General features: G+C 38.9%; 1 protein-coding gene across 1 annotated transcript in view; it reads left to right on the top strand.

The window, feature by feature from the left end:
• The first annotated feature begins 2,133 nt into the window (after positions 1-2,133).
• The window catches only part of MROH2B (maestro heat like repeat family member 2B), a 68,922-nt gene continuing 53,456 nt past the window's right edge, over positions 2,134-17,599 (top strand). Inside the window, exons 1-4 of the mRNA XM_082454545.1 lie at positions 2,134-10,236; positions 11,569-11,728; positions 12,366-12,464; positions 15,130-15,284. Of these exons, the coding sequence (XP_082310671.1) occupies positions 10,030-10,236; positions 11,569-11,728; positions 12,366-12,464; positions 15,130-15,284 (621 nt within the window). The 5' untranslated portion in view covers positions 2,134-10,029. The remainder of the gene's footprint in view (positions 10,237-11,568; positions 11,729-12,365; positions 12,465-15,129; positions 15,285-17,599) is intronic.

Genomic DNA, 17,599 nt, shown 5'->3' on the forward strand with positions numbered 1-17,599 from the left:
ATGCAATATTGTTATATATAAAAATATATTTTTTTATCATTCAGATGACCAAAACATATTTGTCATATATATCTGGTTTCCACCCACGTTCCTGGCTCAGGGCTCCTAAAACCCTTGGAATTTCCTAAGTATTAAGAGTGATAAAGAAGTTTTTGTTATATTAATGAGGTGACTTTTGGAAAGCATCAAAGGATGGGACTAGTTGCCATTGGAGCCAGCTTAAGACGATTGGAACTTTCAGTCCATGACCTCTGCAGATGGGAGAGGGGTTGGAGATTGAATTCAGTCACCATTGGTCAACAATTTAATCAATTAAGCCCAAGCAATAAAGCCTCCATAAAAACCCAAGAGGACAGGGTTCAGTGAGTTTCCAGGTTGGTGAACACTGGGAGATGTGGGCAGAATGATGCACTTGGGGAGGGCATGGAAGTTCCGTGCCCTTTCCCCATACCTTGCCCTATGCATCTCTTTCATATGGCTGTTCCTGAGTTATAGCTTTTTATAATAAACTGGTGATCCAGTAATAAAATGTTTCACTAAGTTTCCGTGAGCTACTCTAGTAAATTAGTGGAACCCTAGGAGGGGTTCATGGGAAACTCCAATCTATAGCTGGTAGGTCAGAAGCACAGGTGATAACCTGGGCTTGTGACTGGCATGTAAGGTGGGGAGTGGGGTGTGGGGCAGTCTTTTGGGACTGAACCCTTTACCTGTGGAATCTGATGCTATCTTTGGGTAGGTATTGTTAGAGGTGGATTGAACTCTTGAACAGAGAATCCAGCCAAAGTGGAAAACTTCATAATTCATGGGACTCAGTACTGACAAAGGCATCATCTCAGTAATGGGGCCAAATTAGACCTATATTAAGGTTGCCTGGTCCCCACACTTTATAAAACTTAAAAGCAAGCTCGGAAAGGATCAAATTGTTTCCGAGTAACTTAGCTGTGTCACAGAACAAAGTTCAAAAATATTCAACACTTGACAAGAAAAAAATTAATAATACCCATCATCTAATGGGAAAAAAATGACATTCAAAGAAGCAGGAAAATATGACCAATAAGAGAAATAAAAATAATCAATAAAGAGAAACAGACTTAGAAATCACATAGTTTAGTTTGTAAAATGATCTGTATATTTGCTTTTGTTGAATTAATATACTATCAGGAAGCAGTGAGGAGTTAAGGAATATTATTTGACAAAATATAATATAAATGAGAAATGCTTCAGAAGTAACTACTATTGATAACAATTAGATTGATTAGATCATGAGTATGATTATTTCATAAAAAGTCCTGGAAAAACACGTTTTCTTAAAATCAGAAACCATACTCTTAAAACTTCAATAAGCATAATGCTGCTGGAATGATGTGGCCTGATTAGTCTGTTTTCCGTTTATGTTATAAATTCAACAAGAACAAGAACAACACAAACAAAATAACAGATAACAATAACTTAATGAAAACTTGGTGCCATGTCTTTCCCTTGCATTACCCATTTAATCTTCTCACCTAACCATTTTATAGAAGATAAAAGTGAACCTTGGGTAGATCAAATAACTTTACTGTTAAACATCTCTAATATTTATTAATGAATATATCTACTTTTCTATTTTAGTCAGCACAAAATGCTGTCATGGGCTCCAGTTTCCTCTACTTGAACTTGCGTGTTCATCTCTGTGCACTACAGAAGCAGAGGAAGAATTACATACATCAATGCAAGGACCAGCCATGAAAGTTATGTTTGTTTCTCAATCCTGGATCCAGAGTATGGTCTTGTGATTTGCCTTCTTTCCAGCAAAAATTCCTACTCATATTTGAGTGTGACTTGTAACCAGAAATTTTATTATTTGAAATTTTACCTAATAGTTTACTATCACTTGATTAAAATGTTTTGAACAGCTTTACTTAATAAGTTGTTTTTACAAAATTAATTGAACAACTGTAGAATTTTAAAAGTTTCTAAGTCTAATGTGAAGATATCCACATTTTTGAGAGAGTAGCATTGACACATATACGCTACCAAATGTAAAATAGATAGCTAGTGGGAAGCTGCTGCATAGCACAGGGAGATCAGCTCGGTGCTTTGTGACCACCTAGAGAGGTGGGATAGGGAGGGTGGGAGGGAGGCTCAAGGGGGAGGGGAAATGGGGATATATGTATACGTATAGCTGATTCACTTTGTTGTACAGCAGAAGCTAATACAACATTGTAAAGCAATTATACTCCAATAAAGATATAAAAAATAGATATCCACATTTTTACAGCATACCTAGAAGCCACTGAAACCATCAAAATCATGAATTAGAAATGTTTTTTTAATCTTATAAAAATAATAAGATTAATTATTACAAAAAACAACAGAAATGTGATTATTTCTTCAAAAACAAAAGTAAAAGATTTTTCTTTCTAAATATAAGATAATCACCCATAGGCAATGGAATTGTCTCTTTTTTATAGTATTTTTAATTTATTTTCTCTGAAGTAAAAAATAATCATTACAAAACTTAATACAGCAAAACTTAGAAATATTTGTTGGAGATATAAGAGCACAATGAATGAAACAGCTGAAAAGAATATTGTATTTCTGGAACTATTTTTCTATTCCTTAAAAATATACTGATGATTGTTTCTTCTAAGATTTGTATACTTATGCAGTTACAGGACCCAAGTAATTCATTCTGAAACGCTGTGGTAATGAAAGAATCTTACTTTGAATTATCTAGAAACCATTAAAGGTGAATTCCTCAGCCAAAAAGATGATGTTTCATTTCTCACTAATGCAACCTGAGGGTCCAAGAGGTCACCGAGACAGTTAAGACCTAGTCCTTCTAAAATCTCTGACTAGGGTTGAATAAGCTTCAGAAAGCAGAAAACCAACTCTCATGATGTCAGGCCACCAGGCATGGTGTTCAGAGGTACAAAGGTCTCCTGTCGCTTCTCTCACTACTCCAAATTACAAAGTCAGGCTGTGTTCTTCTCCTGACACCTGTTAGTAATGAAGCTAGAAATGCTTAATATGAGAGGCTTTGGGGAAACAATTTGCTAGAAAATTACTTACTCATCTGTAGAGGCTTGAATTATTTATCACTTGAGAGTGAAACCACTTTATAAATCCATCAGCAAGTTCCCTTGTCAAGACTAAATTCTTAAGCTTCTTCTGAATTCCTGAGGGATGACTTTAAAACCATAGCCTCAATTTTAAAATGCAACATGCTTAATAATATACAGGAGAGTAAGTGCTGTTTATACATGTTTCAGATTAGCAATTCATAGCTCATGTCTCTTGAGGATTATTAATCAAGAATCATTAACTGAGGCTCAAGTCATTTTATGAGGCTTTGTGAAAGTACATTCATGTGTCTTCCTTTGCTGTCCACAGTTGCCTTGGTTCAATCCCTAGATGCTCCTCCAAATTCCTCTCCCTACATCACTGGCCCCTGCTATCAGTGCAAGGACGAAGGAAGTCTCCGTGCTGGGTTTATGTGGGGAAGAGTATCAGAAATTCCCTATCCACAAAAGGGCACAGTCCAAACAATTCATTTATAAGTTTGTTGTTTAGGGATTAAAAATAACAGTATACCTGGTTTTGGTATCACTGAGAAAGTGAAAACAAAGTTGCTTCATGCAGGGAATGACTTTTATGTTAACTAACCTGATCGTTTCATCTTTGCAACTGAAAACTCAAACTCCGTCCAGAGAGACTGATTTTTCCCAGAGTAATACAACTAGTTTGTAGCAGAATTTAGACACAATCCAAGTTTCTGAACTCCAAATCTCATACTGTTTCTTCATTTTATTTTTGTTTCCTACGTGAATTCTGCTCTGAAGAAAAATAAGTATTTTGAATATATGTTTTATCATAGTATCATGGCTGAACACTGTACATTTGCTTTGGATAGCAGTCGAAATTTTGGTAAATAAATAGAAAAAAATCAAGAAAATGAGATTATTTATGTTCACTATTCATATTGATGAAGAAATAGGTTAATTAGAGGGTCTGCTGTCTTCTACTTAGAGAAAGAAGATGAGTTTTTCTGTATGTTATTCAGAGGGCTCATCTCTACTTTCAAAGACCATCTCAAGCAACTACCCTTGTGCTCTGTGGACAGAATTCACAATTCGTTATGCTCTTGGTTTATGCCTTAGCACAATTATCACTGCTCTGGATCATTTGTCAGTTAGTTGTGTCAGTGGACTGGCTTCTCCCCATAGATTGCAAATTCCTTGAGGTTAGGACGTGACCTCTCATGATGGTACCTCCATGCACCTCCATCACGGGGCTTTTTGCCCAATAAGTAGTCAGTAAATGTGTGTTGAATTGAACCACACTTAACTATACTGGACGTCATTCTTTTGTTGTTATTGTTTACTACAAGAAGAAAAAGCAAAGAAAGAGGAAGAGAAACAGGAAGAGAGGAAGAGAGACCAGAGAGGAGGAGAGAAACAAAGAGAAGATAGGAGAGAGAGGAGAGGGAGGAGGGAGCAAGGAAAGAGGACAGGAAAATCAAAAGAGGAAAATGGGAGCCCACTTATAACAGAGACATATTTAATCTACTTCTGTATGAAACTGCCATGTCATATTTATTGCCCGTTTATGTACTAGAGTACAAGGAATTAGGCTTATATCATGAAACAAACCCCAAAATATCAGAGCTTAATTTCATTTTTAATATCTTTTATAAAATCCAACACTTCTTTTAAAGAATAAAAAGATTCATGTTAAGGTTTAAATGAACTGTACTCTATGATGAAACCATTAAAATGACAAAAATTTAAAATTTTATTTTCACAAAATTAAAATTTCTATAATATTTTGATATTATTTTCATATATCTATTCTCCCAAAGCTTTATATTTTTCCTTTACTGCCTTATTAATATTCTTGTCCGATAACACTGCATTTGGGAACATAGTACTCCTAGGGCTGGGTAGTATCGTTGGACAAGTCACACTGAAAGGAAGTGGTTACACTATACCCAGGGAGACACCTCAGTTCTTTAGCAAGTTGAATATCAACTCCCCTGCAATCATATATCTAGAAACAATACTTCATGAGTTAGCACCTGCCATCTTATTAGCTTTGAGAATTAGGGTTTAGCACGTTTCTAGGGCTTCAGAGAAATCAAACCCATATTGTGCTAGCTTAGCATAAAGAGTAGGAAATAATGGGAAAATGACTTTTTAAAAATCTATCTGCAATATTACCTTATGAAAAGAGAGGTTGATGGGTAAATTGCTTTATCTGAAAGAATATTTAGCAAAAAAGATGTTTTGAGTGCCCTGATGAATAAATTACAAAGTCAGTATAAATCAATCATCTCCTAGCTTCCCAAATCTCTATGAAATCGAGGAAATCTTTATGTACAGACACTCGAAAAAATTATTTGTCACAATTCATGAAAAGAGTAAGAAATTGATTACAACAATCACCTAAATGGCTGGCTTTCTTAGTATTGATGCTACTGTACATTGTTCTTTAAGATTCTAAGGGTACATCATTTCCAACATTTTTATTTCCCTATAAGACATTAAGAGATTCGGGTTGCCTCTCATCACCTCGTTACCTCTCTGACCCACGAATTCGTGGTCTATTCTCCAGTGGGTGAGTGAGCCATGGTTCTGGAGATGAACAGCTGCTGTTCTTGCCCAAACACAATGAACACCCTTCAAGTAAGTGCTAAATTTTCAGTTATCCACTAGTGGGTGATTGCACAAGGATCTTGGCCAGTGCCTCTCAGACTTTAGTGAACCCAAGAATCACTAGGGGTACTCATTAAAAATACAGATTCCTGGGCTTCCCTGGTGGCGCAGTGGTTGAGAGTCTGCCTGCCAATGCAGGGGACACGGGTTCGAGCCCTGGTCTGGGAGTATCCCGCATGCCGCGGAGCAACTGGGCCCGTGAGCCACAATTGCTGAGCCTGCGCGTCTGGAGCCTGTGCTCCGCAATGAGAGGGACCGCGGTGGTGAGAGGCCCGCGCACCGCGATGAGGGGTGGCCCCCGCTTGCCACGGCTAGAGAAAGCCCTCGCACAGAAACGAAGACCCAACACAGCCATGAATAAATAAATTAATTAATTAATTAATTAATTTTAAAAAAAATACAGATTCCAAACCCCGCTGTAATTTACCAGTTGTGAGGTATCCCTGGGAATGGATATTTTAAATAAGGACACCAGATTAAATAAGGACAACTGTTACAAGACACTTGTGGACCACACTCTGAGAGACAGTGATGCTGACTTGGGAAGCTGAAAATGTTTTTAACCACCAGCTTACTGAAGACCCCTGTAATAGATCCAGAGCAAAGTATCTATGAAAAGGAAGATGAGTCCGAAGGTTTAGTTGGAAGCAGTTAACCTTTGCATCGGAAATATCCTTAATGAAGGGAAGATGAGAGCTGGAGAAGAAGCAGCAGCTGAGGACAGTCATGAGCCCCTCTCTTTGGCGCCTTTCACACCCAGACCTATAGATTGCTGGTACCCAGTTCCTACTCTCTCTGACATCTGCCACCTTAACTTACAATCTGGACATACATTAGAAATAGTATATAGATTTAGGATTGGGGTGGGGGGGGAGTTGAGAACAGATTGAAGTACTAGTAAAGTTGAAAGCATTATAGCCAAGAGGTCTAGATAAAGAATGATTTGAAAACAAGAAGAGAGAATGGAGTCAGAGAAAAAAGCCTGAGCCTGGAGTGAGGGCAGTATCCAGATCAAGTCAGTGATAGGGGACATAGCAAGGGAGGCTGAGAAGGTCTTGCTTTGCTGCTGTCAGTTGGAGGTTCCATTCAACTGCCCCTGACGGGCATTCCGGTCCACTGAGCATGCCCAGTTTGTGGACTGACTTTCACCAAGTAGAACAATCAACAAGATCACCATAAAGGCTTGACCAACACCAGGCCAGTAAAGTGACCACTGAAAACCATTCCCAAATCTGTGATCAATGGACCCAGGTTTAGGGAGAAGAACTCCTTTGGTCTACCAAAATTGTTTGAGTTTCAGTCTCTAATTTCTTCCTTCTCAGATACTCTGGTCTCCACCAAAAGGACACTATTCAGTGAGATGAAGCCATTTTGTTGGTCAGCAGGAGCTCAGAAGCAAGAAAATGTCCTAGTGGTAGTTACAGCATCATCTTTCTCAGCAGCAGCCCATCACTGGAAGCTTCCAGATCATTGTGCCAGTCAAGTGGTGGAGGGACTTCCATTTAGAGACCCTTATGTGAACCTTATGTGAGAAACTTGCCAACCTGCTTCTTCGATTTGTTAGCCTTATTATTTCTGATACTTAGGTGCCATCTCTTAGAGAGCCTGAAACAGCCAAGACATGGCCAAGGACACAGAGGAATCTGCAGGTGAGCATCGTCGGATCCTGAGGAATTAGGTGTTTTGTGTCTGTGTCACGATATGCATATGTGAGGTGAGGAATGGTGTACATCATTGAGGGTGATCTGTACACCTTAAAAGGTTTTATGAAAAGCTATGCTAAAGTAAGATTCTCTCTACTCTCCCTTTACTCCAAAATAATAAAATCACATGGATTGTAAAGGACCAATGATAGACTAGGAGCCTGAGAGATGATTGTGTCCTACCTTCTTTAAAAATGTATAGTCTACTTGAGGAGAAAATGGGGCTACAACACAAAGAAAGGCAGTTTCTTGTTTAGTCTTCAATACTGGCAGAATCCTTTGGAAATATTCTGCTTTGCCAAAAAAGACTGTTCTAAAGGGTTATGTTGTTTGATTTGGAGGCTTGTGGAAAATCACTACATCGAAAAATATCCCTTCTACCAACTTGCCATGTGGTGTGAAATTGCTCAATTCCCTGGACTCAAATATGTGTTTTCAGTTTTCCAACAAGCTTTATTCAAATAATTCCTGGAAGGTACAAGTCAAAAGTATTTAGATCATTATCAGAAAAGAACAAGGCTGCATGAGCATGATACCAGAAGAGGGACCTGAGAGGGCCAGAAGGGAAGTCAGAGAGAAAGAGGATGTGAATAAATAAGTTGGGGGGGGGGGTGGCGGGGGGGGCAATGAGGAAGGAGGTGGAAAATAACAAGCTCTATTACACTCTTGCCCTGCCCTACTCAAGTCAGGTGTAAGGGATTCAGTTCATGGAATCTGAGAGCTGAGACTTGCTAAAGAGGATATAGGGTGATGCCTACATGACTGGAGAGATAAACAGGGATCTAGCATCTTTTATCTTCCCCTCCACGTTTAATTCAGGTTTTGAAAAATACTAAGCATCTTCTATTTTCAAGTATGTCAATTATAAGAAATATGAATAAGACACAGTTCCTGCCATCAAAGAGGTGGCAGTCAAGAGGAAGAGAAGAGTAGGAGAAAGGGAGAAGGTGAGAGAGGAAAGAAGGAGAGAGAAGGAAAGGAGAGAGAAGGAAATAAGAGAGAGGAGAGAGAGAGAAGGAGAGAATGAGAAGGAGAGAGAGGTAACCATCGCATAGTAATACACAGGAGGGCATTTCAGCATGTTCTTAATTCTTCTTTTCCTGTCCATTTTAGGGATTTTTGGAGAGATTAATCTCGGCATGCTGAACAAGGAAGATAATATTAGCAAGGTAAGGAAAATAGAGAAAAGTCTCTTCCCCATTCACTTTTTCTAATCCAGTTAATGCAACATTTCATCTACATCGTTCTTTGCTTCAACTTCCCCTTTTCTCTTCCGCTTCTTAAGTGGCATTCAGTTTTTCAGAAAATGCAGTTTTAATGGAAGTCATTGTAATGTTTAAACAATGATATTTGGCATTTGAGGATTCAGAGTATCCAACTGTAGAAGCTAGCAAAAGAATGCCCCCTTACGTAACCTTACACAGATAGATGTGGAAAAAGGGAGATGTCAGACTTACAACCATGTGGATTAGAGCCTCCTCCTGTGGAATTTGAGGGTTAGCGGACATTTGGTCCTGTACAAAACATGTCAAGGACTTTTTGGTGGGGACCAAATGTCTTATGGATGTTTTGGACAGGACCAAATGTCCTGTAAGGAATTTGAGGGCTCCTGTGAAAATCCCCAAAGATCCCACCCTACTCATCTGTAATGCTGTTTCACAATTAGAGATTTATTTCTCTGAGATTTGAAGGCTTTTCTGGCTTCAACAACCTTTTGTAAAATAACAACAGTTACTGTTCATTGAACATTTACCTAAGGCTGGAGAGAGCTAGATGCTTTCTAAACAATAGTGCATTGTATTATGTTCACTCCTCACAAATTTATGATGTAGGTATTGTTATTTCCATTTGACAACTAAGAAAAGTGAGGCCCAGAGAAGTTACCTGCCTAAGAACAGCAGGATTACATCCAAACACAAGCCTGTCTGACTCCAAAATAATGCTCCTAATCATTATTCAACATAGCCTCCTTGTGAAGGGCAGTGCCTACACCTTTATCCCTTAATCCAGTGGTTCTCAACCCTGACTCCATATTAGAATCCCTTATGCAAAGCAAGCTATTTCACACATTAAACACAGGCATAGTACCTCAAGGTAGCATGCCTGAGGCTCTTGGAGATTTCAGAACACCTGTCTCTCATCTTCCAAAGGCCATGTGGTCACCTAAGAGATTGAGAAGAGCCCTCACACACCAGCATCTGCCAAGCCATATAATTCCCAGAGGCTGCAGCTCTGTGGAAAAGGATTTACAACTTCTTCTCCACAAAGGCATGAATGAAGTAAGGGCCTATAAATCCCCTTTAGGAACAAGTTTCATAACTTAGCAGCCTCTTTGGGAATCGCAATGTATTCCTTAATGCCATAGTCACCCTCTGGTAGTAAGAGCAACAATTAGGTTGATAGGCATTTCCATTGCCCTGAGTGCCCTACAACAGTGAATTTCAAGAGACTTTAGTATGTTGGGTAGCCCACCCCTACCTTCAGTTAGATTTTGCCATAGAAATGTAGTCAAATTAAAATAGGTTTTAGAATGAACTTTGCTTTACCTATAAGCCTTTGATTCCTAAAGATAAATATTATGTTAAGGAAGTCCCACTTAGGATATATAAAATCCATTGTGTAGTAGAGATATGTTGCTTAGTTTAATGGTGTTATTCATTTGGACTTTATCTGGCTCCTTTAGTTTTGCAACTCAAAGTTCTGTGTGTAACCTTGTATGTTCACAGGAAGACATTTATGGTCATCTCACTTCCGTTATTCAGAATACTGACATCTTGGATGATGCAATTGTCCAAAGGTTGATTTACTACGCTTCTAAGGACATGAGAGATGACAATGTAAGTTTGATCCTTGATGATGAGTCAGTGTCAGGACCAGCAACAGGTCTTTACCTAACCCAACTGCACCCATGCAGACATCCATAAACTTTTCTACATCACTGCCAGGACCACAGGTCACTTTTATTAGTTCTTCATGGTAACCTGGATACAGTTACAGCACATATTATTTACCCCAACACAGATGAGGAAACCGAGGTAGAGCTAAGAAGGTCTTTAGGAGTAATATCCCATCCACTTGTAGACGAGGAAGTTGGTGCTTAGAGAGATTGTTTGCAAAGTAATACAGCTATCTATTGACAGAACAAATAACTAGAACCGAAGTTTCTTGGCTCCCGTATGAATTCTTATCTCTTCACATGCCTACTTGTCTATATCTACGAGGCATTGTAACTGAAAAATTATTTGTAGAAATAATTTGAGTCTTAAAATAATGTTATTTCCTTCCAGAAAGAATTTTTACTTGTTTACCTGCCAAGGGCACAAACAATCTATGATAAATTTCAGAGCTTGAGATTTTTCTGGGCAACTTCTGTGACTCAATGTTGTACTACAGTCTGTGGAGAGCCTATTTAACCTTTCATATCAGTGCAGCCCTTTGAGGTCTTAGCCCAAAAGATAAGAGGTGAGATGACCAGGATCTCACCATTGGTTGGCCCTGAATTCTGACTATTGTCCCAAAGCGCTACAAAGCAGCCTCAAAAGCAGGGCTTATCTCTCTGGATTTCCAGTCTTGTCCAGATCTCAATTCAGTAATTCATTCCACCTTATATTGTGATCTCTTTGATGTTTCTATGAGTATATTTTTTAATATCTTGCCCAGCACTTTTTATTTTCCTGAGCAGGAAAGTTGATCATATTGACCTCGTTCACTATTACCAAAAGCAGAAGTCTCTCCAAATATCTCCAACATCAAGGATAATTAGATCAGGACAATACTAAAACCCAAATCTCTAGCTAGCTTTGGGTTTTTCTAGCCCAAATCTTAGCCCATTTTTTGTTCTCCATTCCCTTCAGTAATTCATATCACTTCAACATAAAACGTAAGTCTTATGTTCATGGTACCTGATTAATTAACAAGAAAACATGTATTGCCCCAAGTTTACAAGAATCCTATTAAAACCTGGCTTTGAGGTGCTTTTGAACTACCTCTGCTTTCCCAGCTACTGACACCTACCCTAGAGTCTTACACACTGGGTTTGTAACAGCCTGTTCTCCCTCTATTGAAAAGGTAAGGAACTTATAAATATTATGTAAACTATCAATATTTCCCCTCTGCTGACTCGTTCCGCTCTTCCTAGTTGTTACTGTTATTTTCCTTTTCTTCCTCAGATCCTCAGAGAAATCAGAATGCTAGCTGGGGAAGTGTTGGTGTCTCTCGCTGCACATGATTTCAACTCTGTGATGTATGAAGTACAAAATAACTTCAGGATCCTGGAGCTACCAAATGAATTCGTTGTGCTTGCCCTGGCTGAACTGGCAACGAGCTACGGTACGGAGGGAAGTGTCCACATTTTCCCTGGGAAACAATCATTCTAATTGTGTAAACCCAAATGGGAGCAAACAGCAGAAGGGAGAGGATGTCTTCCTTCTTTTATACTAAAGAACATTGATAGCAGCATTTGGGCTGTTGTTTATGAGCATAGATGAGCCTGCTGGCCAGTCACGGGTCCACACTGCTCTGAATTTGTCTGGACTCTCTCCCACCCTCATTTTCCCTTTCATCTGTCTTTGTGTTTGCAGAAGCACATTTTCCACAAGCCGTATTCTGCAAACCACTCAACTCTTACATGAAGTAAGGGTTTCCTAGGATGTTTTTTTCTAAACCACTTAATTTAACAGATATTTATTGAGCACCTATCACCTGTGCTAGGCCCTGGGGATACAGGCAAGTTCTGGTGGGAGGGACGAACATAAGTAAAATAATTATTCCAGTAACTAATTGCTACTAAGCAACAGGTACAGATGGCCGTATAGCCAGCACCTTATTTTAAGGGACTCTAACTACAGATTGATTCTCTAACTACAGCCTGACATTACAGTGGGGGAGGGATAGAGAACAACTTCCCGCTGCACCTCATCTGCCTCCCCTACGAAGCCTTGAAATGCTTATTGATTCCTCACTGCAGTGTCCCAGAGCATTCCCTTCATGATGATGACCTTGCTCACCATGCAAACCATGCTCAGGCTGGCCGAGGAGGAAGGGATGAAGGGAGCTTTCTGTATCGGTGGGTATCCCTGTGGTTTCCTCTTTGTTAAGACCAGACTATGAATGGAGCAAATGTCTTGTTTTTCCTTTTACTTCATTCTTGTCCTTTCTAGTAATAGTAGCTACCATTTACTGAGTGCCTACCACATGGAAGGCCTTCTTCAGGAGTTATCTCTGTCAATCCTCACAGCAGTTCTGCAAAGTACTATTCGCCCATTTTACAGATGAGAAACTGAGGGTCATGGGGGTTAAGCGATTTTCTCAGAGTGGTGACAGTCAGTGAGATGGAGAGGTGGCATCCAGGCCTACATGACTACCCAGTCCATATCCTTCCCACTGTCTTACACCAGGTCCATTTATACTAGCCTCCTTCTTCAACTGGATCACACTTTTCAACAGTGATTATGAGAGCTTATGAGCTCTTAGCCATAGGCTAAATTTTGGCATCCCTTTGTAATGCAATATTGTGAAAGTGATAAGTAAACAATCTAATCAAAATACAAGCAATTATACAATCAAGGAAAATGGGTAAACAAGCTGTGGTCACAAATCCCTCTACCCCAAAACTGAAATATATCTACAGTAATCAACAATCTACAGAGAAAAGCATGCCCTTGAGTTCCTGGAAAAAGCATTTTCAGCACAGTGAGAGACTTCTTGGATGAGTCTGAAGACCAGGACTCTTTTCTCTGATCAGTCACTGAGCCATCAGATGATTCTGCCCTTCTCTCAACCTCAATTTCACCTCTAACAACAACAAATGAAGTGATTGCTAAGACCCTTTCCACCTCTGACATCCCCAGCACTACTATTTTATAATGTTTTAAAGCCTATACTGTTAGGAATATCTTCTTTACCTACCAACCAAGTCTTTTCTATTCTGTTTTACCCATTTCCTCTTGTCTGTCCTCAATAAAGGTAATATTTGTATCTGATAAATATTGAGAATTTACCATGTGCCTGGGCACTGCCTTGGGTATTTTAAGATTATTATTTCATTTAACCCTCATAGCAACCCCATTAGGTGGCTAACATTTTCTGTTCATTTTACAGATGAGAAATTGAGGCTTAGAAAGGTTAAACAGTTTGCCTGCAATCACACAGCTGGTACGTGGTAGAGACACGTACAGTCTGACTCAAGGACTCAAACTACTATATTAGATTAGCCCACTTTTCAATATTTTTTACTTTCCCTACTTACTATCACAGCTAACATTGTGTCCCAGCAAAAAAACGCTGGTGCCACTAAGTGCATTTCTACCTCCAATATTAATAACCAAGAAGGTAAAAGAAAATAAAATCAGAAATCATCGTGGCAATGAATAAGGGAATTCTCATCTGTGTGTTATAAATTTATCTAAAAGTGCGCTTTAGTCTTAAAGCAACTTTGCCTGACTGCCAGTAAAGAAAAGGTATAAAATTTAATAGCCGTCCATCTAGCTATGTGTTCAATCAATCAGCAAATAAACAGACATTGTGCTTGTTGTTTCAGATACCATCAACGAACCCAGCACCATCCCTTCTCATTATAGGGCAGTGCAAGACACACACACACACACACACACACACACACACACACGCAAAATGGACTTGACAAAATGTAACATGAGATTATCAGAGAGAGTTTGGAGGGGATAGGAATAAACCAAAAATGACCAGCTCTAAAGCTAAGCTACTTGGGATTTTTTCCATAGAGTTATTTGTAGATGAGGTATCCTTGAGAGAGTAAACTACAGTCTTTTTACTGTCTAATGAAAGGTATAGCATGAGGGGCTGAAGGAAAAAGTATTATTTAACGCATTTAATGCAAATATATATGTGATATATATGATATTTTTGCAGGCCCAAGATTTTTTAATTTTATTAAAGTAAAACATACTTGGAGAAAAACATAAAAATCAGAAATATACAGGTTGATGAATTGTCACAAAGTAGCTCATCCATTTGACCACAACTCAGGAAAAAATTTGGACATAACTAACTCCCGAGAAGCCCGCATCTTTTCTCCCAGTCATCACCTCTCCATCCTCTCCAAGGGTAACCACAATCCTGAATTCTAACACCATAGATTAGCTTTGCCTATTCGTGAGACTCATACATGATTTGTGTACCTGTAGTCCATTTTCATTTCTGTATACTATTACATGTCTATATTACAATTTTTCTATTCTACCAGTTGGCAAATATTTGGATCATTTTTTTTGTTTGAGGCTATTACAAAAATAATTGAATAGGAACATTCTTGTACAAGTTTTTTAGTGCCCATATGTATGCATATCTAGTGCCCATAAGTATACCTTGGAGTGGAATTTCTGGGTCATAGATAAAGCATATTCAACTTTGGTTGATAATGCCAAACAGTTTTCTAAAGTGTTTGTAATCAATTCACATCCTCACCAGCAGAATGTAAAAATATCAGCTGCCCCTTAGTCCTGCCAACACTTGACATTGACTATCTGAAATTTTAGCAATTCCAGATGGTATGTTGTAGTATTTCATTATGGTTTTAATTTACATTTCACTAAAGTGGCTTGAACACTTTTTATATATTTACTTGGTGCAGTCAAAAGATTTTATGGAAACTATTACACATTTGCTAATCATCAGTACACTCTTCTCAAATTATATTATGGTCCTACTTACCTCGATATTTTTCTCAGTCTGTGGTTGTTTTTAAAATGCAGCCCTTGAGAAGTTCAGCAGAGCCATTTACAAGTATGTCAACCACTGGAGAGACTTCCCCTATCCCAGATTGGATGCCAATCGCCTCTCTGACAAAATCTTCATGCTGTTCCGGTATATCATGGACAAGTGGGCTGCCACGACCTCGCCCACACAAGTGAGTGGGGTTCAGCATGCCTCCAGCTAGCTCTCCTGGCATGCTGGTTGAACTTCCTCTTCTCTTTTTGACATGATAATTCATCTTAGTTCTCTTGGAAAGCTGTGGGTTGTATCTTATCAGGTTTATAAAATCTTTTGTTTTTCCTGTTTCAAATCACTATTTACTCATTATTTCAACAAATATTTATTGAGTCCCCATGACATGCCAGACATCATTCCCATACTGGGGATACAGCAGAGATTAAACAGACGCAAATCCCCACTCTCATGGAACAGACATGCCAAAATGTGCAGAGAACAATAAATAACTAAAATGAGCAAAATATTTGGAATTTTAGCTATATCATAACCCATATTTGGGCTGTCACTGATTAGGAAAAACACCAGTCCACAGAAATTTCCTGTGTCTGTGAATATCACAATGAATTAAAATGATATCTAAAGAAGAAGCGTGTCTGCTTCAAAATACTGTAATGACTTATAAAGAATAGATTACAAAGTGCATTCACATATATAATCCCATCCTTATCTTGCTTAATTGCTATAATTTTTTAAAGTAGGCTAACATATTCGATTTCAATCTCTTTATTGCTATATTATAAAAGATTTAACACTTAGCTACCTTCTCTAGTTCAGTTTCTTTTCTATATTTTGAGCTTTTAAAGCATTTATTTTTTAACATGCTGGGATAGTTAAATCATTAGCAAACACGAAATTTTTAAAATATTCTGTAGAAGTCTTTTCTTCAAGCCACTTGAAAAACAAAATTCAATGCAAATTTGCTGACTACTTTCCTAGCCTCCCACAGGAAGAGTTAGGCAAGTAACAAGAAGGTGCACAAAGTAATAAGGGAGCACAGGGAGAGAAGCACTTAACCCCTGGTGAGCGCTGGAAAGACCATGACATTGGAACTGAGCTTGCAACCCATGAAGTCATCACTACAGGAGACATGCAGTCCCTAAAGAGGGGATAAAACCCACTGAAGTATACGTTAGAGATGGGATAACGTGATACTTAAGTGAGTCCAGTGGGAGAAGGGGAAGTGGGGAGAGGAAAGGGGATATAAAGAGGCAGAAATAAAAGAAACCCAGAAGGTGGTCTTGGCCACATAATAAAGAATGCTACACAGGACTTTTTTTAAGAAATAAGAAACCTTGGGGGACTTCCCTGGTGGTCCAGTGATTAAGACTTCACTTTCCAATGCAGGGGGTGCGAGTTCGATCCCTGGTCGGGGAACTAAGATCCCACATGCCTCGTGGCCAAAAAACCAAAACATAAAACAGAATATTGTAACAAATTCCATAAAGACTTTAAAAATGGTCCACATGAAAAAAATCTTTAAAAAACCAAAAGAAAAGAGCTCAGAAGGGCTTAAGCAGGAAGAATGAGATCTTAGAAACTAAGAAAAGAGTGATTTTCAAGAAGCAGAGACAGATCTACAGAGGACATTGCTATGGTGCTCAAGAAAGAAAAATCTTGAAACGTGTCTACTGCATGGAAATGTGGTAGAAGAACCTTCCAGCTGACACACAGTGTTGAGTGAAATAAATGGTTATTGTTATTAGCCACTAAGTTTTGACGTGGTTTGCTGTATAGCAAAATTTAGCTAATAGAAAAAAAAAATCATTTATTAGGTAGAAAAAGCAGAATATAGAACTATAGGGCTTCCCTGGTGGCGCAGTGGTTGAGAATCTGCCTGCCAATGCAGGGGACACGGGTTCGAGCCCTGGTCTGGGAAGATCCCACATGCCGCGGAGCAACTAGGCTCGTGAGCCACAATTACTGAGCCTGCGCGTCTGGAGCCTGTGCTCCGCAACAAGAGAGACCGCGATAGTGAGAGGCCCGCGCACCGCGATGAAGAGTGGCCTCCACTTGCCACAACTAGAGAAAGCCCTCGCACAGAAACGAAGACCCAACACAGCCATAAATAAATAAAAATTTTTTAAAAAAAGAACTATAGATTAAAGAATGGTGTCAATTTTAAAGAAATTAAAATACATAGAGAAAAAGATAGGAAAGAATAGGTCAAATAAAGAAATAACTTATTTAAAATACATCAGACAGTGCTTATCTATGAGTACTGTGGGTACTGTGTTTTCTGCTTCCTCCTAATTTTTGTGATTTCTACATTTTTTTAAATAAATTTATTTATTTATTTAATTTATTTATTTTTGGCTGCATTGCGTCTTCGTTGCTGCACGCGGGCTCTCTCTAGTTGCAACGAGTGGGGGCTACTCTTGTTGCAGAGCAAGGGCTCTAGACAAGTGGGCTTCAGTAGTTGCGGCACGTGGGCTCAGCAGTTGTGGTTCGTGG

This window comes from Balaenoptera physalus (assembly GCF_965194825.1).
Source record: "Balaenoptera physalus genome assembly, chromosome: 3".
NCBI lineage: Eukaryota > Metazoa > Chordata > Mammalia > Artiodactyla > Balaenopteridae > Balaenoptera > Balaenoptera physalus.